Source organism: Drosophila takahashii, chromosome X, assembly GCF_030179915.1.
Source record: "Drosophila takahashii strain IR98-3 E-12201 chromosome X, DtakHiC1v2, whole genome shotgun sequence".
Classification (NCBI taxonomy): domain Eukaryota; kingdom Metazoa; phylum Arthropoda; class Insecta; order Diptera; family Drosophilidae; genus Drosophila; species Drosophila takahashii.
In genome coordinates, this window is record NC_091683.1 from 14,689,478 (window position 1) to 14,710,785 (window position 21,308).

Consider the following 21,308-nt stretch of genomic DNA (forward strand, 5'->3'; position numbering starts at 1 on the left):
AAATAATTGTATACTTTCTATCTCAATAAATACGAAGAAAATTAAGTAATTGTCTGTTAAAATGTAAATGTAATGTTGGGGGCTGTTGGGAAAATACTAGTTAAAACTAATTATCTAATTATTTTAATTATTTTTTGAATAATTGATTTTATACCTTATCTTGTCTGCTTTCGGGCTGAGTTCAAATGGGAGGGCTAAAATCTATATAAGACCGATGATTAAGTGGTCAGCGTTAGTCCGAAATTAGTTTTTCGCCATGAAGGTTGCCCAAAGCTTCGTTCTACTATGGATTTGCCTGATAGCTACGGTGAGTTCTTAATGAATATTTTCATTTTATTATATTTTAATGATTCCATCCATATTTTAGTGCGAGTTGCCTGGCTGCCTTGCCCAAGACTCTTGCATGACGAAGAACAATGTGACCAGCGCCGAACTGGAGGCCATTTCACCATCCACTCCCATTTCTGATGTTTCCTTGGCTGTCAAATGCTACAGCAGGTGTGTGCTCGATGAGTACATCGGCGATGATGGGAGGATCGATCTGGAGAAGGTGGGAAGTCGAGGAAACAAACAGGAGCATATTATTCTCGCCCAGTGTAAGCAGCGATACGATGACGTCACCGATCGGCTCGGATGCGACTATTCATTTCTGATGCTCCGGTGTTTGTTTAAGAGCCCAACGAGCGAAACTCGACCAATTAACCTTATATAAATACGTATATGAAAAACGCGAAGGTTACAATATACTATATATATTCCATATACATCATTCGCTGATAACAACTTAATTCGTTGAAATTATTAATCACATTAGAGGCTTATTGATATTGTTAAAAATACAATAATAGTATACAATACTTTTCGGTTATGGTATAAGAATACAATTCGCATTCGGAATATAATCGTTTATTTTATTGTAACAAATAGAAAACTACTGAAATAAAATTGTGTATCTGGCTTGTAGGGTTGTAAATTAAATAAAGTTCAGATTAATCAACTACAGTGGTTACTATAGTTTTTGGAAATTCATATTTGGATCAATATTTTCATTGTTACGGTCAAAAAACTAATTATTTTTTTGTGAAAAATAAAATAATCGATTATTTTATTGTAACTTAAGTAAGACTAGTAGAAATAAAACAGAATCATGAGTAATCAGATTCTTGATTGTCCGAGTTGGCTGCAAATAAATTACAGAAAATTTAGCTTTGCATGTCAAATAAATATGAAATGTATATGGAGGCCAGACATAAAATTCGACCCACTCTCCACGCCAATTTGAATAATATTTCGGCATGGCAGATATATAGATATAGAAGATGCAATTTGAACATAATTGAAATGCAAATCGCAGACTGTTGACTGCAGAAACTGGGGAGCTGCAAAGGCGAACGAACCAAACGAAACCAACTTGATGGAGCGGATGTGTGGAAGCAATAATGAATCCCAGTCGAGCCCACAGGATGCAGAGCAAATTTCAATTTTCCCAGCAAATCATACGTAAAGTTTTGCCAAATACATTTGGGCCGGGCCAAAAGGGGCCAGAAAAGGGCCAGAAGGATGTCAATGCAATCAGTGAGGCATTTGACTTGGCCTTTCATCAACTCGAACTCGAACTCGAACTCGACTCAACGCAGTCGAGTGCAAAGGACACACAGCACACAGGATACAGGACACGAGTTCCTTGGGCGACACTGCGGCTGCCACAAAACTTTTTGCTGGCCAATCACCAAGAAAGCCGCCGAGTTACTGGTTACTGGTTACTAGCAATAATACTGTATAAAGCCGAAATTAGGAATTATTTTGACCAGCCGGAAAAAGGGGGCGTTGCGCAAAAGGCAAAGTGCTGAAGTGCTGAAGTCAGTGGAAAATTTGTGGGCAAAACATGTTGATGACAGGCAAATATGCTGTAATGCAATTATGGGCGCCACTGCTACCAGGATAGCGATTTAATTGACAATGCAAATTGAATCAGCATTTGTGACTGTCTAATCGAATTAGCCCGGGAAAGCCGCCTCCTCCTCGTTCATAATTCAATTTCTGACTCGCACATATACTTACTATATCTATGCCCCGAAAAAAGGGATTTTGGGTTACCGGCTAAGGGTTTTGGCCACTGGTCTCGGCTTTTTTGGCCCGCCTCAGCAAATAAACTTTGCGTTCTCATTGCGACAGTCGACTGCAGTTTTCGTCCTGACCACACAACCAAAATTTCAGGTCCTGAGTGGACCTAACCACTGGAACGTGCCTTAACTTATAAAATGTTGCCGACTGCTGCCAATTGCAGTCCGTCTAAATGGCTCACATCCCTTGGCCGGGTCGAAAGGCGAAGCTGCAATGCTCTCGAGAAATTCACAAGGAGTCGACCGATCTCGAAATGCCCGGGCTGAAATCAAAGAACTTACAAGGAGGCAGGGAATACTAAATGAATTCAGCATTATCTAATATTTTAATTTATTACCTAACTATTTATATTACTTTTGCAATTATTAAATATTTTAGATATTTATTTTGATGTTATATGTCATAAACTGAAAGACAATAATATAGCAAATTTTAGTTCTAAGATTTAAGCAAGTGTATTGAAAGGACATCTCATCTCGACGCTTCGACCAAAGTGGTTTTCCTATAGAGCCACTTGAATGAGGCCCGCCACCTGTTGGCGAATTAGGGCGCAACACTCGAGAGGAGTCGCCTCCTCCGCAGCTCTTCTCCGAATCCCTCGCCTGACAATCCCGACATTAAGACGCTGGCAATGTGTAATAACTGGCAGCTTGAGATGAAGGACAAGAGCTAGCTTAGTTGGGGATTGGTGAGCGGGAAAGGGGAAGGGGGCGGAACCGATGAGGATGATGAGGAGGCGGTGGCCAAGAGCTGGAATGACAGGACGCTGAGCTGGCAGAGAGCAGCGGCAGCGGCAGCATCATCATCATCAGAGGCTAAGGATGTGACAATGCTGAGCCCGTTTGACATGAGCATGATATAATAAAAACCGCAAACAAGTAATGCCTATGGAACCGCAGTCCTCTAACCGAACGACTGGCTGCCAAGGTCCTGCGGATCTAGAATCCAGGGTCCAAGTCGTCGAGATAACAACAGCAGGCCGAGGGGATGACTACTCAAGTGCTGTTGTCCTTCATGTCCTTCGGCTATCCTGCCCCCACATCCTGCACCTTGAAAAAATAATTTGAGAGAGTGTTGGAGTTCATTATAAATTATTAAAAACCAGGAAAAAAATAGTTCAGTCTTAAAAGTGAAAAAATATATTTAGGGATATTTTTATTTTATTTTTTATGGCTTAGTATTTATCTTGAAAATATTTCTGAATTTCGGTTTTTGATTTTAGATTTTTATATCGCACCGCATCCGTTTAATAGAGAACGCACGGAAAATTTAGCTGGCAATTCTATAGTATTATTTGTTTTTTTTTTTTGCTCAGTGTGAAATGGGGCCAGTGGGCATGCCGTTATCCTTTGGCGTGATTAAGCCACAAGTGCGTGACATTTTAATGCGACATTTATGCCCGGGACAAGAGATTATTATTGGAAATGCGCGCTTGGCTCGCGTGACAACAATAGCAGCGCGGCATAAATATAAACCGCAGGAGCAGGAGCAGGAGCAGGAACAGGAGCTGCAAGGATAACAGCACAACTTGCTTAACGCCCTGGCCCACAGCTTATTTATTTATCTTACCCCGAGTGACACCCGAGTGACAACTTTTGTTCCCTCGTCCTTCGACTTTCGTCTAAGAACCGAGGAGGGACAACTATGTCTATGTCCTGTCACAGTCTTCAGACATTTCTGAGCCACCTCCCGAGAATGTGGCTGAAATCCTGGCAACATATTTAATTAAAAGCCAAGGCAACCGGCTGACAAATGACAGAGGGATCAGCCGAAAGATGACTCACTGAGGAGGATCTGCTGGCCCTGGAAAAACGATGCTTAAACAACAGCAAATGTGGCTTGTATACTTGAAATAGAGCTTTTTATTTGCCTCTGTACTTCGAGTATAATGAGTAGAATGTAATGGATACCTGGCCAAAGGATATTGCTCATGGATAAGTACTAGCTCACTCCTAATTAATGTCCAACGATGTGGAGAGCCGCATAAATACCATGGAATCAATACCCGAAATGAACTTTTAATACAAATAAGTAATCGATACCCCCAGTGCATCTGGCATATCCCTGCTTTAAGCTGTTGACCGAGTCCTTTTAGCCGTTGAACAAACATCGAACGGGGAATCCGGTAATCGATCTGTTTGAGTACTTGTTATCGATAATGACGATAATAATATCCCTGGCTGTAGTGTGGGTGAACCTAATGGCTGCTGTTCGCATTTAAAGAGATACACCGAAAAAAATGACCATAGCAACTAAACTATTCGTACATTAATTTGAAACTATGCTTTCGAAAAAGCTAAAATTAAATTTTCGGCTTAGAATATTTAGTAAAAAATTTATATTTATTAGTATTATTTTAATACTATACTTTATTACTGGACCTAGTATATTTCCAATACAACGAATTTAGGAACTAAACTATAATTTTTTTTGGGTGTAATAATAAAAATATGGCACTTAATATGCCCCAAAGATTTTCAAACCTTTGTATACCTGTGATCCCTAACTTCCTCTATTTGTACTGAATATTATTTAATTAGTTTGGGGTTTCTTTTTGTGAACATTCCAGATACCCAACCATTTTTCCCTGCTGATTTCTGGCTTTGGCAAATGTTTGCACATCCAGTGCCACCTTTTTGTAGCCGCCTGCAGCTGCTGAAATTAAAATCGAAATCATAACATGTCAACACATTTTGTAATGCAGCAGAACTAACCAAAAATAATAAAAGTCTGGTCCAAAAAAAGGGGCAAAAGGGGACAAAAAGGGGCTAAAAAGGGGAAAAAGGGTTGCCGAGCAAACAGGGAAATAATGCAAATGCAAATGAATCCGCGACAGCGGGATGTCGGTGGTGGCTGGAACAGGTGTTCCACTTGCTTCTTTATGCCAATAAAAACGCTTTCCATATGTGTGGGTGTGTGTGTGAGTGTATGAGTGTGTGTATGTGAGACCGGTATAAAAATGTAATAACAAAGTTGGCGGCGCTGCTTTTTATGGCCTTTTTGTCATTGCGTTTTGTGTTTGTGTGCAGTAAAAACTATTTACCCAACCTCCAGCCCCTCTCCACCATTTCTTAAACCCCTCCTCCGCCGCCCCTGACTTTTGTGTTTACCAGCAAAATGCCAATGGACACAATGTTCCCACGAAAGGGTGGGTCGAAATTCATATAATGGATATATTGTGAATAATAGATTTTCATCCTTGGAAAATATTATTGCATACTTTTTGACACTTCTTTTATATTTATTTTAATTTTTCTATATTTAATATATATTTTTCACAGAGTTATCCAAGTTATCCCTCAAAATCGAGCCACCCTAATCCAGAATGTGTGTGTTTGGGGTGGACCGTTGTCATATCAGTGTGCTAAAAGTAACCGCACGACGCTGAAAAGTATGCAATACCATTGGCTCTCCCCCCCACAGCGAAGGACTTCAGCTGCAGGACGACGACCAGTTCCAGGATCTGGGATACAGTTCGCAGGCCCCAATCCCAAGTTACCCAGCTACCGGATCCGTGGGTCGCAGTTCCCAGTTCCCCTGTTCTCCTGTTCCCAGTTCCATGTGCATTGGCATTGCCGGCGCCCGTCAGCGTTTTCATTTCAAATTCAAATGCTGTTTGCATAAAAAACGAGCCAAGACATCGAAAGGCATCACGTGCCCAGGACTCCTCCTCCTTCTCCTCACCCAACAATTCCTGTGGAATGTGGGGCCAAAAAACTGCTGGAATTCAGGAGGAAATGGAGGGGGAAAGTAGTGACAATAGCAACAAACGGATGGCTGCAGAGATGTATGAACGAACAGTGGGTGCACATGGAAAAAAATTACCATAATATCAAGTTACGTAACATAACATGCTGAAAATTCAAAAAAAAATAGGCGGGTTCTTGGGTAATGAGAAATCCGAAAAAAAGTATACCTAACTTATTTGTAAGAATTTATATTACGTATACGTAATAAATAGACAAAAAAAAAACATTTTTATAAAACAATTTAAAATAAATACTTCATTAAAATCAGCAAATATCTTGTTCAATTATTTAAGTATCTTTGAACAGAGAATTAAAATGTTAGTGTGGTGGAGTTTTTTGTACCAAGTTGAGTGGGTTAAGTGGGTGGATTGCAGAAGTAGTGTCGTTGGCCTCCATTTCCCGCCCAAAAAAATCGAAGCGAAAGACGGTCCAGCATTCGGCGAGGGAGCGAGATGGGTAGAGGGGGTCAGAGAGGGACAGAGAGGGACATAGCCAGCTGGCAGTCGTTTTGCATGTCCGTGTTGGGTTAAGTGGATTGTTTACTTTGATTACAAAAATATGGCAAATGTTTGCACGTTTGATGTCTCACTACGTCTGTGTGTGTGTGTGTGTGTGGTGCAGACAGATGCAGTGGTGATGAAGAGGCATCGATCGTGATTTGAATTTTCTCAATACAATTCTTATGAATTTTTCCATAGTTTTAGGGTATTGTATTCTTTTGCGTCTCCGAGGCTGCTGCATCGTTTACAATCAAATAATAGTTTGTGCGCCGAAAAGTATGCAAGCTTTTTACAAACGGTTTCAAATTTCTAACAAAAATCTAACCAGTTCATATTTAATTTAATAAAGTTTTCTTCTGAAATTGTTCTATCTCACGCGGTCATCTCTATTGCAAACAATGCTACTCAAGCACACACTCATATTTACATACAAAAAAAGAAGAAAGAGATGGACGAGTGAGAGAGAGAGAGAGGGAGGGAGAGGTACAGTCAGACAGCGAGACAAATGGCGTTTGCCTTGGCGCGCTTGTAAAATCCAAAAGCTAACATTATTACAAAAAATCTGCAGTTATACATTTGACTTTGGTTTATTTTTATTCCTTTTTTTTTTGTTTTATGATTTGCACACAGTTTGCAGTTGACCGACCGACCATCGCCGGACCTTCTGGTTGGCTGAATTTTTATTGTATTGAGGCTGCTGCTGAAAACCAGATGGAAAGGAACTGTTGATTGTGAGCCCAGTGTCGTCTGTGAAAAGGATTGAAAGCAGAGGAAATTGAAGGGATCGAGCTGCCATTGTTTTATTAATTGAACTCCAGCCGAAGGGCGATGGCAAAATAGTCCAGAAATCTTTAAGAGTTTATTATTTTGAGCTTACTCCAAAGTACACCCAAAAAAGACTTGATATGAAACGATGATCAATTTGATATTGTGCCATTTATCGTCTTTCTCTCTCCGAGAGAGAGACCTTGGTAAAATTATAATATTTAACATAAATTTTACCAGTAATGCATGGTTAAAACGATATGATTTACCATGCGCATATCGATTAAATCCTTGAGAAGGCAGTTTTAGGAAAAAGCAACCCCCCTGACCCCTGCCCATGGTCAGTGGCACCATGTGGGTCACGTCATCGAAAGGTCAAAGGCATTTATCAGCCCCATTTTTGCACCCAACTAGTATTTGCATTTCATGTTGAACTGTTTGCCCTGGCCGAAAACTAATTTTGACAGGCGAAGTACAAAAACGAAGGGGGCGGAAAAAAGAAGAAAAACGGCGCGAGAAAAGCCGCCGCTTTTATTGGAAAAATGTATATTTGTTTTAGGCGCTGGGAAATCGCAGCGGGGTCACACGCCGCCCACAATGCCAAATAGTTTTCATTCTTAGCCGCTCTTCTCTCCGCCGCCGCCGCCTCCGCTAACTGCATTTTATTTTATTAATGCGAATTTGTTTGGCAGCGGAGTTGGACTGGTGGATTGGTGGACTGGTGGGGTCCAGGATGCGACCAGGATGCCGCCTCGTCGCTATTATGGCAGCCATTTGTTTGCACGCGAGCATCCGAGTGCCCCTCCCTCCCATCTCTCCGCCGCCCCACAGGGCGTATGCGCTATTTTATTTTATTTCATTTTATTTTTCTCGCGCTGCTGGCGGTCTTTTCTACCGTGCCACGCCCACCCGCCCCTCAACGACCACATGTCGCTCATGATTAATTGAAAGATTCTCTCAACTTCAACTGTTTTCGGGTTTTGCGTTTGCCCAAACTCCCTTTTTTTTATTATTCCTATATTTTCTTTTTCTATTTTCATTTTTCCCAGCTTGTTGCTCTGTGTGTGTGTGTGTGTTTGTCCAAAGTGTTTTGATTAATGAACTATGCTGAGCGAAATTTAAATAAATTTCTTGGGATATCCATTGCCACTTTCCGTCGGGATGGTAAACAATTAGCTGGAGGAACTGACTAACTTTCTTTAAAGTTTTTAATGATTTAGGGGGTTATATTTGTTGCTTTCATTAAAGCTGGAATATTTGTTTTAAGGAAAATCATTTTATTTCACGATAATGTGGAACTATATTATTTTAATAAATATTATTAATTTATTAAGTGACTGTTTTGTGTTATTTTATTATAATATGTATTATTTATTTGATAAGAGACTGTGAAAATATGAATCAATTTATATATGAATTGTGTGGTTTCTTTGATATCTTTAGGTAAACCAAATAATAACTAATACTAAATAATAATAGTTTTAAAAGTGATCTAAAAAAACCATATTGATAAGATGATGGGACCAAGTAAATATTTTCTGGTGCATTCGCGCTCTCTCTTTCTTTCTTCTGGATAACTACGTGTGTCTCTCTTTTACGACTATCTAACTTCTGGCTATTAGACTAATGGTGCATACTCGCTCTTCCTTGTATCAGTTTTCCTTGTCTTATCTTTCGGCGATAAGGCTCTATGCCTCTGGGCGCTTCCGATTCCGATTCAGCGACTTAGCAAGTCAGTTTTCAAATGGCCGGCGAGTATATCACACTGGAGAGTCCGTCAGTTTACCCGGCGGGCGGGAAACTCCGTCCGGCTCGGCGACTTTCCACCAATCACCTGGTTCTGCTGACCCTCCTGGTGGGCAGTTCGCTAATCATCACCTACGCCTACTGGGATGTGATGATGCTGACCGCCGGCGCTTTGCCCTTGGCCAGAATCGATCCCACTGGACTGTCCAACGAAACGCTGGCCGAGAAGCTCTACCGGGAGGTGAGGATCCTGTGCTGGGTGCTCACCACACCTAAGTATCACAAATCGAGGGCCGTCCACGTGCTGCGCACCTGGGGCAAGCGCTGCAACAAGATCTACTTCATGACCTCGGAGCCGGATGACGAGCTGCCCACCGTGGTGCTGACCAAGCCGGACCGCTACGAGGTCCTCTGGGGCAAGACCAAGGAGGCCTTCACCCACATCCACGAAAATATGCGCGACGAGGCCGATTGGTTCATCAAGGCGGATGATGACACGTATGTCGAATTAGGCCCATTATTTCGGATTATTATTATGGCCACATGACACTGACTAGATTAGTTTGAAAAAGCCTTGGCAACCTAGTTTTAAAAGGGGTCCATAATTTATTTTATTTATGAAAATTAACTAGTACTTATTTACTAACATTTTTTATTTATAGAAATTTTTTTTACTTATGTTTAAATATTACTATTTGTTTGTGTATGTCTTAAAAAGACTATTTTTAATATAGCATTATTTTAAACTTTTTTAAAGTTTGGTTTTAAGTGGATTTATTTACATATTAAATTAAAACTTTAATGTTTAGGTAGCCGTGATTTAGTTAAAAAAAGTTCCATTAGTTAGTCTAAACTTAGGCAAGTGTCATATGGCCATAGAATATTTTTAATTATCAAAAATTCGTATAACTTTAGCGTATCGAATATCACGAATACATAGTACATATCTACAATTTCTAGAGAATTTTTTACTTTTTGTTTTATTTTTTGTGCAATTTTGTTTGATAATTACTAATAGTGAAAGTGTTTTTCGGAGGCATAATTACTGTTAAAAAGATAGCAGTCTATATTTAGATTGGTAAAAAATTTGGTTAGAGTTTGAGTTCTTCCTATATTTGCTTCTCCTTTTTTATTAATAGCTACGTATTTTTGGAGAATTTGCGCTACATGCTCTACCCCTATTCCCCGGAAATCCCTATTTATTTTGGATTCAATTACAAGATGATCGGCAATCACCAGAAGAACGAGGTAAGCAGAGGGAACAAACAGTTGTGCCATTACATTTGGACTAAGTGCATCTGATTTTGACAGTCGTACATGTCCGGGGGCAGTGGCTACGTGCTGAGCCGCGAGGCTCTGAAGATCTTCGCCGAGGGCCTCAACGACACCGCCAAGTGCCGCCAGCAGGACGATTCCGCCGAGGACGTGGAGATGGGCAAATGCCTGTTTAATCTCGGCGTTAAGGCCGGCGATTCCCGGGACGAGCAGTTGCGCAACCGATTCTATCCGATTGCCCCCTTCGGAGCGCTTCTTTCGGGCAACGTGGGCATAGACTTTTGGCTCTACAAATACGCCTACTACAACGCAAGATCGGTAAGTCTCGTCAAAAAAGGTTCAATAACTTGAAAATCAAGTGGTACAATTTAAATCAGTTTTAAGGGAGGTTTAGTTAATTAAAAGGAGTCTAAAAGTATTTATTTATTTGTTTCTTGTATCCTAGCGTTACAAGTTTTATATAATTAAATTGATTTAATTACAAAAATAATTGCTTAAAATAAACAATTTTTTCCGAATCTTTGACAAATCCTACCTGTGCTCTTTTTTCAGTGCATGGACTGCCTGTCCGAGTACCCGGTGGCCTTCCACTATGTGAACAGCAAGCAGCTGTACGTGTACGAGTACTTCAACTACCAGCTCCAGTTGGCCGGAAGGCAGCAGGTGGCGGAGCGGCTGCCCGAAAGGATCAGGGAGGAGGACCTGGTCATCCCCGAGAGCGACAATCCGGTGACCTAGCAGCAGGCGACTCAGCCATTGGCCCTCTCCGCCAGCCACAATCTCTACTTTTTTCATCTCCCTTTTTTTCTCCCTTTTTTTTTTGTTTGCATGCTTATCGTATATTTAATATATTATGGGTATAAGGCGGACGTGCCAAGGCAGCCAGATGCTGTCCTGTTGCGACTCCTCGACTTCGTCCTCGTCCTTGCCCGATCCACGTCCTAGTTTATCTATTCATGTATTTATTATTGAGCAGCTCGTGGCAGACGGGCCACACAAAGACGGCCAAAGGACAATGCAGTGGGCAGAAGGATGGACCTCTATTCGTGATTTCCAATGAAGACTCATAAAAACAATATGGAATTTAAATTTATACAACCAAATAAGAAAAATAACTAATCAAAAGTGACAAAAACAGGTGTTTTTTGTGGAAGTATCGATTAATTTACTGTTTGAAACATTTGTGAACTTTTTTTTAGCATTACGTAAGGTTCACCCTAAAAACTGCGTTTCTACGGAAAGAAACAAAAATCCTGGATGGCGGGATAGGGAAAATCGAACCTGATGGCAAAGAATAAGCCATTTAAACTGCGACTTACAGAGCTCATCGAGGGACTTGCTTTAGTTTGTCAATTGCTCGAGACATTGAAGGAATGCAACCTAAATCAAATCATTCGAGGATTTTCACCCAAAAAATTAGAGTAAAATATAATTTTCAACAAAAAAAACAAAATCCAGATTCCAATTTTTCACAAAAAATATATAAGTTTTTTTTACCGTAACAATATAAATATTGATCTATATATGGATTGTCATACCTTTCTGAACTGGACATTTTATTTTTTTGCCAATTTTCGTAAAAAATCATGATGTACCCCCTTATAAAAAAATTGAAAAATGGTAAAAATTTTATTTTTTCAAGATTACCCGGAAAGTATCATGGATTTATTTATTATTTTGTTATCTGCTCAAAACAGTATGTAGTTTGGCTGTAGGACAATTTTTGGCCAAGTTACAGCAAAAATACGAGAAGAAAAGTTCCCATTTTTGTCAAAAACCAAAATCCCTAATTTAAAAAAAAAAACAAAACAGAAAACCGAAAAACACTAGGTAAATGTAAAATATTCTATAATAAATATTCTATTAATCTAAGAGTGCTCTGACTTAACATTTCTGCGACAAACTCTTGTCAACGTTTCGGTCGTCGTAGAATGTTCACTTTTACTTCGAGTCTCCGACCGATCTGTGTTTCTCTACAGATTTCTTACAATTTGTACGAACAAAATTTTGTGATATTTTAACAATGATTTTCACAAAGCCGGCTGCCGATCCAAATACATTCCCGAAGATGAATAAGCTCAATATTACCGGACCAAGAATAGAGCGCTGGATGATCGAAATCGCCAAGGAGCAGCAAAAGATGGAGATGAAGAAAACTACGGATCGTGAGGTAATCATTCCAAAGGTCTGGAATAATCGCGCAAAGATGGGTTTATATTACAAATTGCGGCGTGAGGTGGATATTTTCAATATAATCTCCGATGAGATGCGGCAGAAAATTCAAACGTTTTACGTTGAAGAAGAGGAGGAGGATGATCAGGATCAGAAGCAAAAGCAGGAGAAGCAGGAGGAGATTTCGATGCCAGAAAATGAAGAGAAGCAGAGGGATCAGCCTCGCAAGACTGCAGGGAAAACGACCCCTACCCTTTCACGGGTACGTTTGTTTCTGGGCTCGCTCATTGTTAAGGACATCACCAAGCAGATCCGCGGCCTGATCACCAAATGCGAGGACTTTATCGAAGAAGAGGAGCGGACCACAATGCCGCCGATGAGCCTGATGCCGTCGCACCTCAAGTGGGAGCCCCCCAACTGCGTCTCCACCCTGATCCCCTCCAGGCAGGCGCCCAAGCTGAAGAAGAAGGATGTGCTCAGGGTGATCCAGGGTCGTCCCCGATACAACTGAAATTGAGATAACAGCAATTATAATTACTATTTTACTTTTATTCGTTTGTGAAACAATTAAATTTTTAGTTCAATTTAGTGAAGTGAGTTTTCTTTTAAATAATGGAATGATATTCACCATTAGTCATTTTAAGTTATGTATTTTAAACTATTTTAAGCAAGGCAAGGCAATAATAATCTATACGTATTAATTAGCACAGCAAAATGGTATTTACTCTACGAATATTCTTAAAAATTTAACACACTCTTATTATTTAATTAAATTATATTATTATATTATTGCCTTGAAGCAAACTGCACATTTAGCTCCATTTAACCTTCAGCTAGATTCCTTTATTTATTAACTTCAGTTTGGCATTCAAGCAGCCACACTAACTCTTACTCTCTCCTTTGCTCAGTTGGTCGCCATTAGGATTATGCATTGGCTTAGGCCATAAGCCCAATTCAAGGCACTTAACTCTCATTTTCGCAGGCTGCTAATTAAGGTCAACGCTCTTTTCGTCGCACTCCCGAATTTTCCACACGCATCTCGATACTTGGCTTCCTAGGCTAATTAGGAAATCCAACGCTTCTTGGCCAAAGTCGCGTCAAATGCGAGTGGCATACGAATGGGAATCGGAAATGGAAATGCGAATTTACGGCAAAAAAAATAGCGAAGAAAATGAAGAAAATTTGGGGAAAAACACTTGCCTCTAATGCGTTGTGCGGTGGCTTTTCCAGGGCAATCTGTGCGATGTGCGATGGGTGGTGGGTGGTTGGGTGGTGTTCGGCATTGTTTCACTCGGCGACCCAGACAATTTCCGCTCGTAAAAGTGGTCCTCCGTCTGGTCCTCTGGCTCCTGGCCACTGTAATTAATACCAAAATAATTGTATTTGGATAACACAAACGTAATCAAGATTAATTGAGTAACAGCAGGTAGTTTGCATAATTAGAGCGCAGACAGTGGAACAGCCAGCCAGCCAGCCGCTGTTCGCAGTTCGGTTTGGGTCCTCCTCTTTCCGAGAGCATAATTTGCAATTTCAACTGTCTGCCAAAGGCCCCTGAAACCCCCTTTGCCGCCCCTCACCTGCCACGCCCCCCGCCTGCGGCTGCAGGCTGTCTGTCTCGCTTGTGGCTCATTGGTTGGCAGGATCGGGTCGTCCTGGACGCAGGACATCCACCTACTCCACAGTGACTGTTTGAAATCTGACCATTTTTGGGCCACCCTAAAGGCGGCTCTACTTTGGAGAGAGAGAAAATAAGTTAAAAATGGTTAAAGGGACATATTTAGAAATAAGCTCCATTTAATTATCATAAAATAAATGTATTTATTTGAAATTAAAAATATTACACAATTTTAATAAAGTCTTTTAAGTGCATTTTTGTAAATATTAAAAAATTCTAATTCTGTCTTAATAAGTGATAAACTAATTGTAGTTATTCATTTGACTTTAATTAATATTTGAATTGGCTTGAAAAATATCTTTATTTTTACTACATCAAGCAAGTAACTTTTAAGTACATAAATTAAATTAAAGTAGAGAACCGAATGGCTGAGATTAGCTTAGTTAATATTTTTGTGTATTCTATTTTCTCAATTTTCTTGTTTTTCCCCCCTTTCCTGTAAATCGACCCACCGTTGTGCAAATATATGCCTGCATTTGTGTGCGTGTGTGTGCCTGAGCAAAGGGGGCACACAAATCATTTTCAGTTTGTACAATTTCTATGTCAACTTGTGTTGGCTTTTCTTTTCGTTTTTCGGCACTACCACCCACCGCCCACAAGTTCAGCTTGTTGTGCCACTTTTGTTTAGCCGGCTCACACACATACACACACTCACCTATGGACCCACTCACACATACTCATACGTACGCATATATACACATGCAATTGTTGTTGCTCGACTGCACTTCCGGCCTTTTTGGCTACACCCGCCATTGACTGTTCAACCATGCAGCTGTATACGGGGTTACATACATACAAAAATGCACACATACAGGGACAACGCATACAGACACACTTCCACACACACATACGTATAGTATCAGGTTCGCCGGCATATCCGGGCCTTATAACAGGCCATGGACTTTTCCTTGGACAGTGGAAAGGTGCTAGGGAAAACTAACTAAGTAAAGTTCGGAAAACTTATAAAATTTACTAAAATCTCTGGCTTTTAAAAATTTTTTTTAAAGGTTTAATCCTTTTGTTGTGTTGTGAAGTGATTTAGTAAGAAGTTTACAAAACGAATACAATCATCAAAATAATACAAAGATTAATAGAACTAGCAATATAAAATATATAATATGGTTACTGCAAATTATTATTAAATTATTATTAATACATAAATGGTAATAAATTATTTTTGGTATTTATTAAATACACTTTCTAAAATACATCATTCGGCTTTTCCTACCCTAGGCCTCAGCCTCCTAAAAATAGGCGATAGGTTTCCCCACTGTGCCTACCATGCACCGCTGCCTTCGTGTTGGTTTTCCCTTGCCACTCTTTTTTCCGAAAAATAAGGGGTCGGGGGCCAGGAGGTCCTGTCAGCTTTTTCAGCTTCAAACCATTGAAAAGTTCTCAGTTGCAACTGCAAATTATGTTGCCTGGTGCTGTTGATTGTTGCTACTGTTGCTGCTGCTGTTGCTGCTGACAGTGCCTGATAATGGCGTACAATGTTTATTTACTTGCTTTAACATTTTTGCTGCTGCTGTTCATTTTACTTTATTTTCCCTGCCTCCTCCCCCCTGTGTTGCACATGCAACATGCTGACAATGAGACACTTGAGCATTTGGCGCCTGATTGCATGCCACACTGTGAGCTGCAGTCGGCACTGAGAGAAATTGCAAGAAAATACAAAAAGATTTGGAATTAAAATTAAAAAAATCAAAAAAGTTACTCATAATGATTTTAATTTTATAAAAATAATATTATACTTTTTTGGTACATTTTTTTTCACAGTGTGTTTTTTTCTATGTGTGCTAGTGGGTGTCACTATGTGTGTGTGCGTGTGTAAGTGCTGCCATCTCCGTCGTGTGCAATGTTTGTTTGCTTTTTCGACTTTGACTTAACTTATTTGTTGCTCTTCCTGTTGCTGTTACTGCTATTATTGTTGCCTCTGCAGTTGTTGTAGTTGTCGCCAAACACACACACACACGCACACATATGATACCCGTACACATACACACGCATGAAGCTGCCTCTGCCGCTCCTCTGCCGCCGTCGACGCTGTAAAGTGTCGTGTTGGATTTGCGTAATTTATGCTCTATTTGCCTTTCGGCTTCATTTCACTTTTTGCCGCTGCTCCTGCCACTTTTGCCCACCCACCCCCTTTTACGGCCACCCCTTGGCTGGGTGTCCTTCGCAGGACACACTAAGCTGCGTGGGCTTTTGGCTTTCGGCTAAGCCAACTGTCGACGACAAAAAGTGGCCCCTACAAGCTGAAGATCGGGAGTTTCAATTCGGAATATTTAAACATAGCAAACATTAACATTTTAAGTAAGTACCTCATATATTAACTATATATATTTTAGATCTGGCAAAAATAATTATACTATTTTATTCATTTATAAAATTTATTCATTCATTTATGTTTACTACTTTTGGAAAATTTTTAGTTCCTAATTTATTAACAACTTTTTATTGAGTTCGTAGATCCTTTTTAGTTACCCTTAGACACATTTTCAGTTCTTGTTCTATTAACTAAACTATTTATAATTTTTATATATATTATAGGATTGGCTATAAAATAAATTAATCAATATAAAATGAATATATTTAAATATAAATAAATAATGAATACTAAAAAATGTTTTATTATTTATTTATTATTTATTATTTATTTTATAAATAAATTATTTTCCATTAAAATGCATTCCCCTTAAAATATAGCTATTGGTAAAATCCAAAGTTCTAGTTTTAAATAATTCGTATCCTGCCTGATCCTTAGAAATCCCTGCCATCCCAGTGTAGCGCAGTCACCTGCGGAGGAGGAGGACCACCTCGGCATTCGGCATCCTGGCCACCTTTCTGGCCCGGACTTGGCTTCATTATTTTTATAGCATTGCTCAATATGAGAACTCAATAAATTCTAGCTCGCACAGTGCGGGGCATTTTCAACAGGCGATTAGTTTGCCAAAGGTGCCAGGACTCTCTTCCGAGAGTCCCGAGTCCTGAGTTCCGAGTTCCGAGTCCTTGCTTGCGCAACAGTTGAGTGGGTGGGTGGTTGGACAGACCGACTGGATGGGTGGGTGGTCTGAAAACCTAATAGGTTTTACATAGCACACACGTTGCAAATAAATCTAAATGCAACAGAGCCAGGAAACTTGGTGAAAAATCCTTTGGCAAATAAAATTTACATAGACCAAAAGGCCAGGCGTTTTTTCGATTTCTCTCTTTTCTTGGCTCTCGGCTCTCGGCCCATGTGAATTTATTTGAAAATTTATTGAGTTTTCGTGTTAACCATGCATAATTAAGTTTTTCCAAGTGAAAAACTGGCTGGGCGTTGACTCTGCCCCTCTGTTTTACCCCGATTTTCCCGCTTTTCCCTCTAAATTCTCTGCTTTCCCTGTCGACTTTGAGCTTGTTGTGGGCAGAACCTTGAAGATAGGCTTTTGGCTTTATTTACGAGCCAAGTGCATGACTTTATCCAACCTCCGTTCGCCAGTAAAATTGTTGTTTATGCGTTTGCCGGGGGGTGGGGGGTGTGGGAAATGTGGAGGGGAAGAAAAGGTGGTGGAAATCAAGTTATCCCCGGCTGTCTTGGCCTGGAATTATTATTCCTGATTGCATTTATTTGCTTTATTTCGTTCGCCGGCAAGTTCATCTATAATGCATGCATGTCCTTCGAGTCCCTCTTCCCGTTTTTTCGCTTTCCCGATTTTTCCTGCCATCTGCCTGGCTGTCTTCATCGTCGTCTTCCTCTTCTTCCTCTCTCTCTGGTGGCCTTTTTGTGTTGCTTAAGTGAAATGCATAAAAATCAAATAATTTTCCTGTTTTTCATTCGTCTGAACGCTGCTCTCTGCTCACTTCTTATTTTATTTCTTTAACATTTTTCTTAAATATAAATACACACTTTGTGCGCTGTCTTCCAGGGGCGGCGGTAGAAGAGGAGAGGGGGCTTTCCTGGAGACGGCATTCGAAATGTTGAAAGTAATTTCCTCGACTATAGTTGATAGTCCCGCTGCTCCGGCTCCTGTTTTTGCCCCAGCTTCAGTTTCTGTTCCTGTTTCTGCTCTTTGTGTGCTGCAGCCTTAAACTATGCAACACATTTCCTTCAAGTAGCTTACAAAAGGATGCACTGCGAAAAAATGGGATAACCATTAGAAATACAAAATACGCCTGGATATATTAAAATTAATATATCCAATCTGTTTTTAGAATTTAAAATAATATGTGGCCTGCTTTTAGACACCTACTGATTTCTGTGAGGTGAAAATCTTTTTTAAAACTAATTTTAAAAACTTTTATAATTTTCTCTCTATGCAGATAATGGTAAGGATAGACTTAGAAATATTCAAATAAAAAAATCCAGTATTTTCAGTACATAAAATTATTTAGTTTCTACATTTAGACACCTTTGTAAGTGATTTGAAAAACCTACGGATTCTTCTTTATTTTTTTTCTCTCTGTGCAGATGCTCGTGCTCTGCCAGAATTGCAGTCAAGGTAAGACGGGATGCCATAGGAAGGGTCCCTGTCCCATTGGCATGCAAGCCGATTTCAGCAGCAAAAGAGCACACACACTCTGCGACCTAATAGAGTCGAAATTGAAGCTTAAGTTTCTTTTTCGGGGGCCAGGACAGACGGCCAAAGGGTTCCCAAGGAGTCCGACAAAGGACCCTTCAAGCTCAAAGGTATTGCATCTCAAGATATGGCGACTGTTTGCAGTTGGCAATATGTTAAATGGTATTGCCACAAATAAATGAAGAAAAGTATTAGATTTCCCAAACTCATTTTAGGAGTTTGTAAAATAAATCGAACTCTTAGTTGGGCATTATCATAAATAGAAATATAAATTCGTAACTGGAAAATAAATGGTTTGTCCTTGGTTACCATTCCAATTTAATGTTTTCATTCCGATTTGATTTCAATTTGCGGACGAGGAGTACTCAATCCTGGGCAATTTGTCAATTTGACAAACTATGACTGGTAATTGAGTACTCCAAAGGAAGAAGTACATATATATTCTATATAGGGGGGAGAAAATTGAAGACTCCTCGGCTGCCTTTGTGTACCATTCAATTTTGCGACTGCCATTCATTTGCCCTGTTCTATTTATTCTATTTTGGCATCCGGACAATTCTCCTCCGACTCCGGCTGACATTTTCCATTAAGTGGCCCTTTTGTGGGCTCATTTAGTAATTTCCCCTTATTTCTGGTTGGCTTTTATTTATCGCGCATTCAAATGTAAAATCGAATTGTTAAACTCTTTTACCAACTATTTTGCTTTCATTTCATTTTATTCTTTCTCTCGTTCTTGGCCCGGCATAATTTTGCATCATTTGGGGTTTGGGTTTGTCACACAGCCAAATCGAAATGTTATTTATATGTCGTACGTGAGCTGCCTGCGAGCACTTCCGCTGGTTGTCAAGCGGGAATGGGAGTCTCTTGCTTAATACCCTGTAAATCACAGCTTTTGAGTTTCGAAATGGTATACTAGGTACCAAAGAATTGCAGGGAAAAATAGAAAGCCATTTTTCGAAATGAATTTAAAGGGTTTCCCAGCCTAAATAAATATTGTTGCATACTTTTAGACACTTTTAAAAGAGATTTTTAAAATAAAGGTGATGTTTTTAGGAAATCTGACATAAAAAATGTTTTTTTTTTAAATACTGAAAAGATTATTTAAATAATATATATATTTTTATCTTTCTAAAGTTTTTTAATATATTTTTTTAAAAATTCTGCATTAAGTTTCTGAATCTCGCATAGTCGGATCTCCCTACCGAATCTTTATCAACGGTTCTTCGCTCTGCATTTCTGTTCCCGGTTTCGGCTTCTGTGTGTTTCGCTTGATGACGACAAATGCGAGCGGAATGGCGACAACGTGCACGGCTTATCGGCTGCCATGGTGAGGGGGTGGGGCTTTCGAGGGTTAAGGGAGGCGAAGGCCACCAAGGACCCCCTCAAGAGGGGCGGCACTGCGGTAAGTCTTTTGTTTGTGATAAGATTTTTACGTGTCTTCAAATTGGCCAGCGGCTGCCATGGCATCTTGCTCAATTATTGTTTTTCCCTCGCTTTAAGTTGGCCGTCGGCGTTGACAAAGGGCAAAGGTCACAGCGAGGGGCTGTCCCTGGGACACCTGGAGTACAAGAGAGTCTTCACTCCATTGTCTGTGGGACAGCATTTAATTAAACACATCGCTGGCTGGCAGGGGAGCACAGGAGTGACTCCATAGTCTAGTGGAACTATCATCATGCACTCGACTGCCCTTCAAAGAAGCTTCCATTTCTGCAGACTGGGGACTACTGATAACTACGGAATGAAGACCTCCAATTACGGAACTTCAATGGTTGAAGGCAAGGCTTTAAGAAGGATTTCCAGCCGAAATCTAGCCGAGGAATACCAAAAACCCGTTCACGGATTCATTTGCACTTTGGAAAAAGCTAGGATATTCATAATATTATATTCAAGTTTTTAGTTAAAGAGGAATAGGAAATATTTTAAGAAATATTGTGAAATTTAACATTATATTATAAAAACTACCAATGTTTTAGCTCAAATTTTATTACAACTTTTCCAACACTTTCCTCTCCGTGTTCTATTAGCCCTGCGAAAGCACATCAGAATGGTCTGGAAAATCTCCTCTCAATTGTACCCAATATGCCTGGCTGCGATTATGAAGAGCTCGGGCTTATGAGGATGCCTCCAGTTGCATCCACTTGTGGCCCAACTCTTTTACCTGGTTGCCATTTAAGCTCAAAGCTCATAGACTCCTGCCAGTCAAAGATTAGGAGGAGACTCCATCTGCATTCCCACACTCGTCGAAAATATAATTGCTTAAGAGATTTTTAAATTAAATAAATAAAATAAGTTTTTAAATAGCTAGAAAATACAGTGATCTTAAATTCCTTATACCTACTATAAATAATTGCTAGAGAATCAAGTGATCTAAAATTCTTATACCATAAATATTTTCAAAAGAAAAGTGTATTACAAAAATATAACAAAGGAATCAAAATCAGCGGAAAATGGAATTATGCTAGTTCTTCCAATTTCCAGTTTTTCCTGGTGTGCATCTGGCTTTTCCAACTGCATTGTTTTGCAGCGAAGGCAGTAAAAAGAGTCAAGTTATTGATGCTGGGGCCTGGCATTACTTTATTTTTGGTTTTTTTGGCAGCTGACAGCACTGCATTGGCTGAATGCACCACTTTTCACCGCTGCAACACAAAAGTTTTCACTTTTCTCTGCGGTTCTTGGGCCATTCTTTCGATCGCTGCTGCGCCGCAATGTTTGAGCTTTGAGTGCATAATAAATATGCAAACTT

At 39.9% G+C, this 21,308-nt stretch overlaps 3 protein-coding genes across 3 annotated transcripts; all 3 read left to right on the forward strand.

The window, feature by feature from the left end:
- The first annotated feature begins 175 nt into the window (after nucleotides 1-175).
- Obp18a (Odorant-binding protein 18a) lies at nucleotides 176-841 on the forward strand. The gene is made up of 2 exons (XM_017142751.3): nucleotides 176-307; nucleotides 368-841. Exons 1-2 carry the CDS (start codon nucleotides 257-259, stop codon nucleotides 710-712), a joined length of 396 nt encoding a protein of 131 aa, XP_016998240.1. The 5' UTR covers nucleotides 176-256; the 3' UTR covers nucleotides 713-841.
- An 8,041-nt stretch (nucleotides 842-8,882) lies between these two features.
- Nucleotides 8,883-11,112, forward strand: tgy (twiggy). The gene is made up of 4 exons (XM_017142700.3): nucleotides 8,883-9,382; nucleotides 10,024-10,132; nucleotides 10,196-10,477; nucleotides 10,712-11,112. Exons 1-4 carry the CDS (start codon nucleotides 8,883-8,885, stop codon nucleotides 10,895-10,897), a joined length of 1,077 nt encoding a protein of 358 aa, XP_016998189.2. The 3' UTR covers nucleotides 10,898-11,112.
- A 966-nt stretch (nucleotides 11,113-12,078) lies between these two features.
- On the forward strand, nucleotides 12,079-12,919 carry LOC108058156 (uncharacterized). The gene has a single exon (XM_017142709.3). It carries the CDS (start codon nucleotides 12,183-12,185, stop codon nucleotides 12,840-12,842), a length of 660 nt encoding a protein of 219 aa, XP_016998198.2. The 5' UTR covers nucleotides 12,079-12,182; the 3' UTR covers nucleotides 12,843-12,919.
- Nucleotides 12,920-21,308: the final 8,389 nt, after the last annotated feature.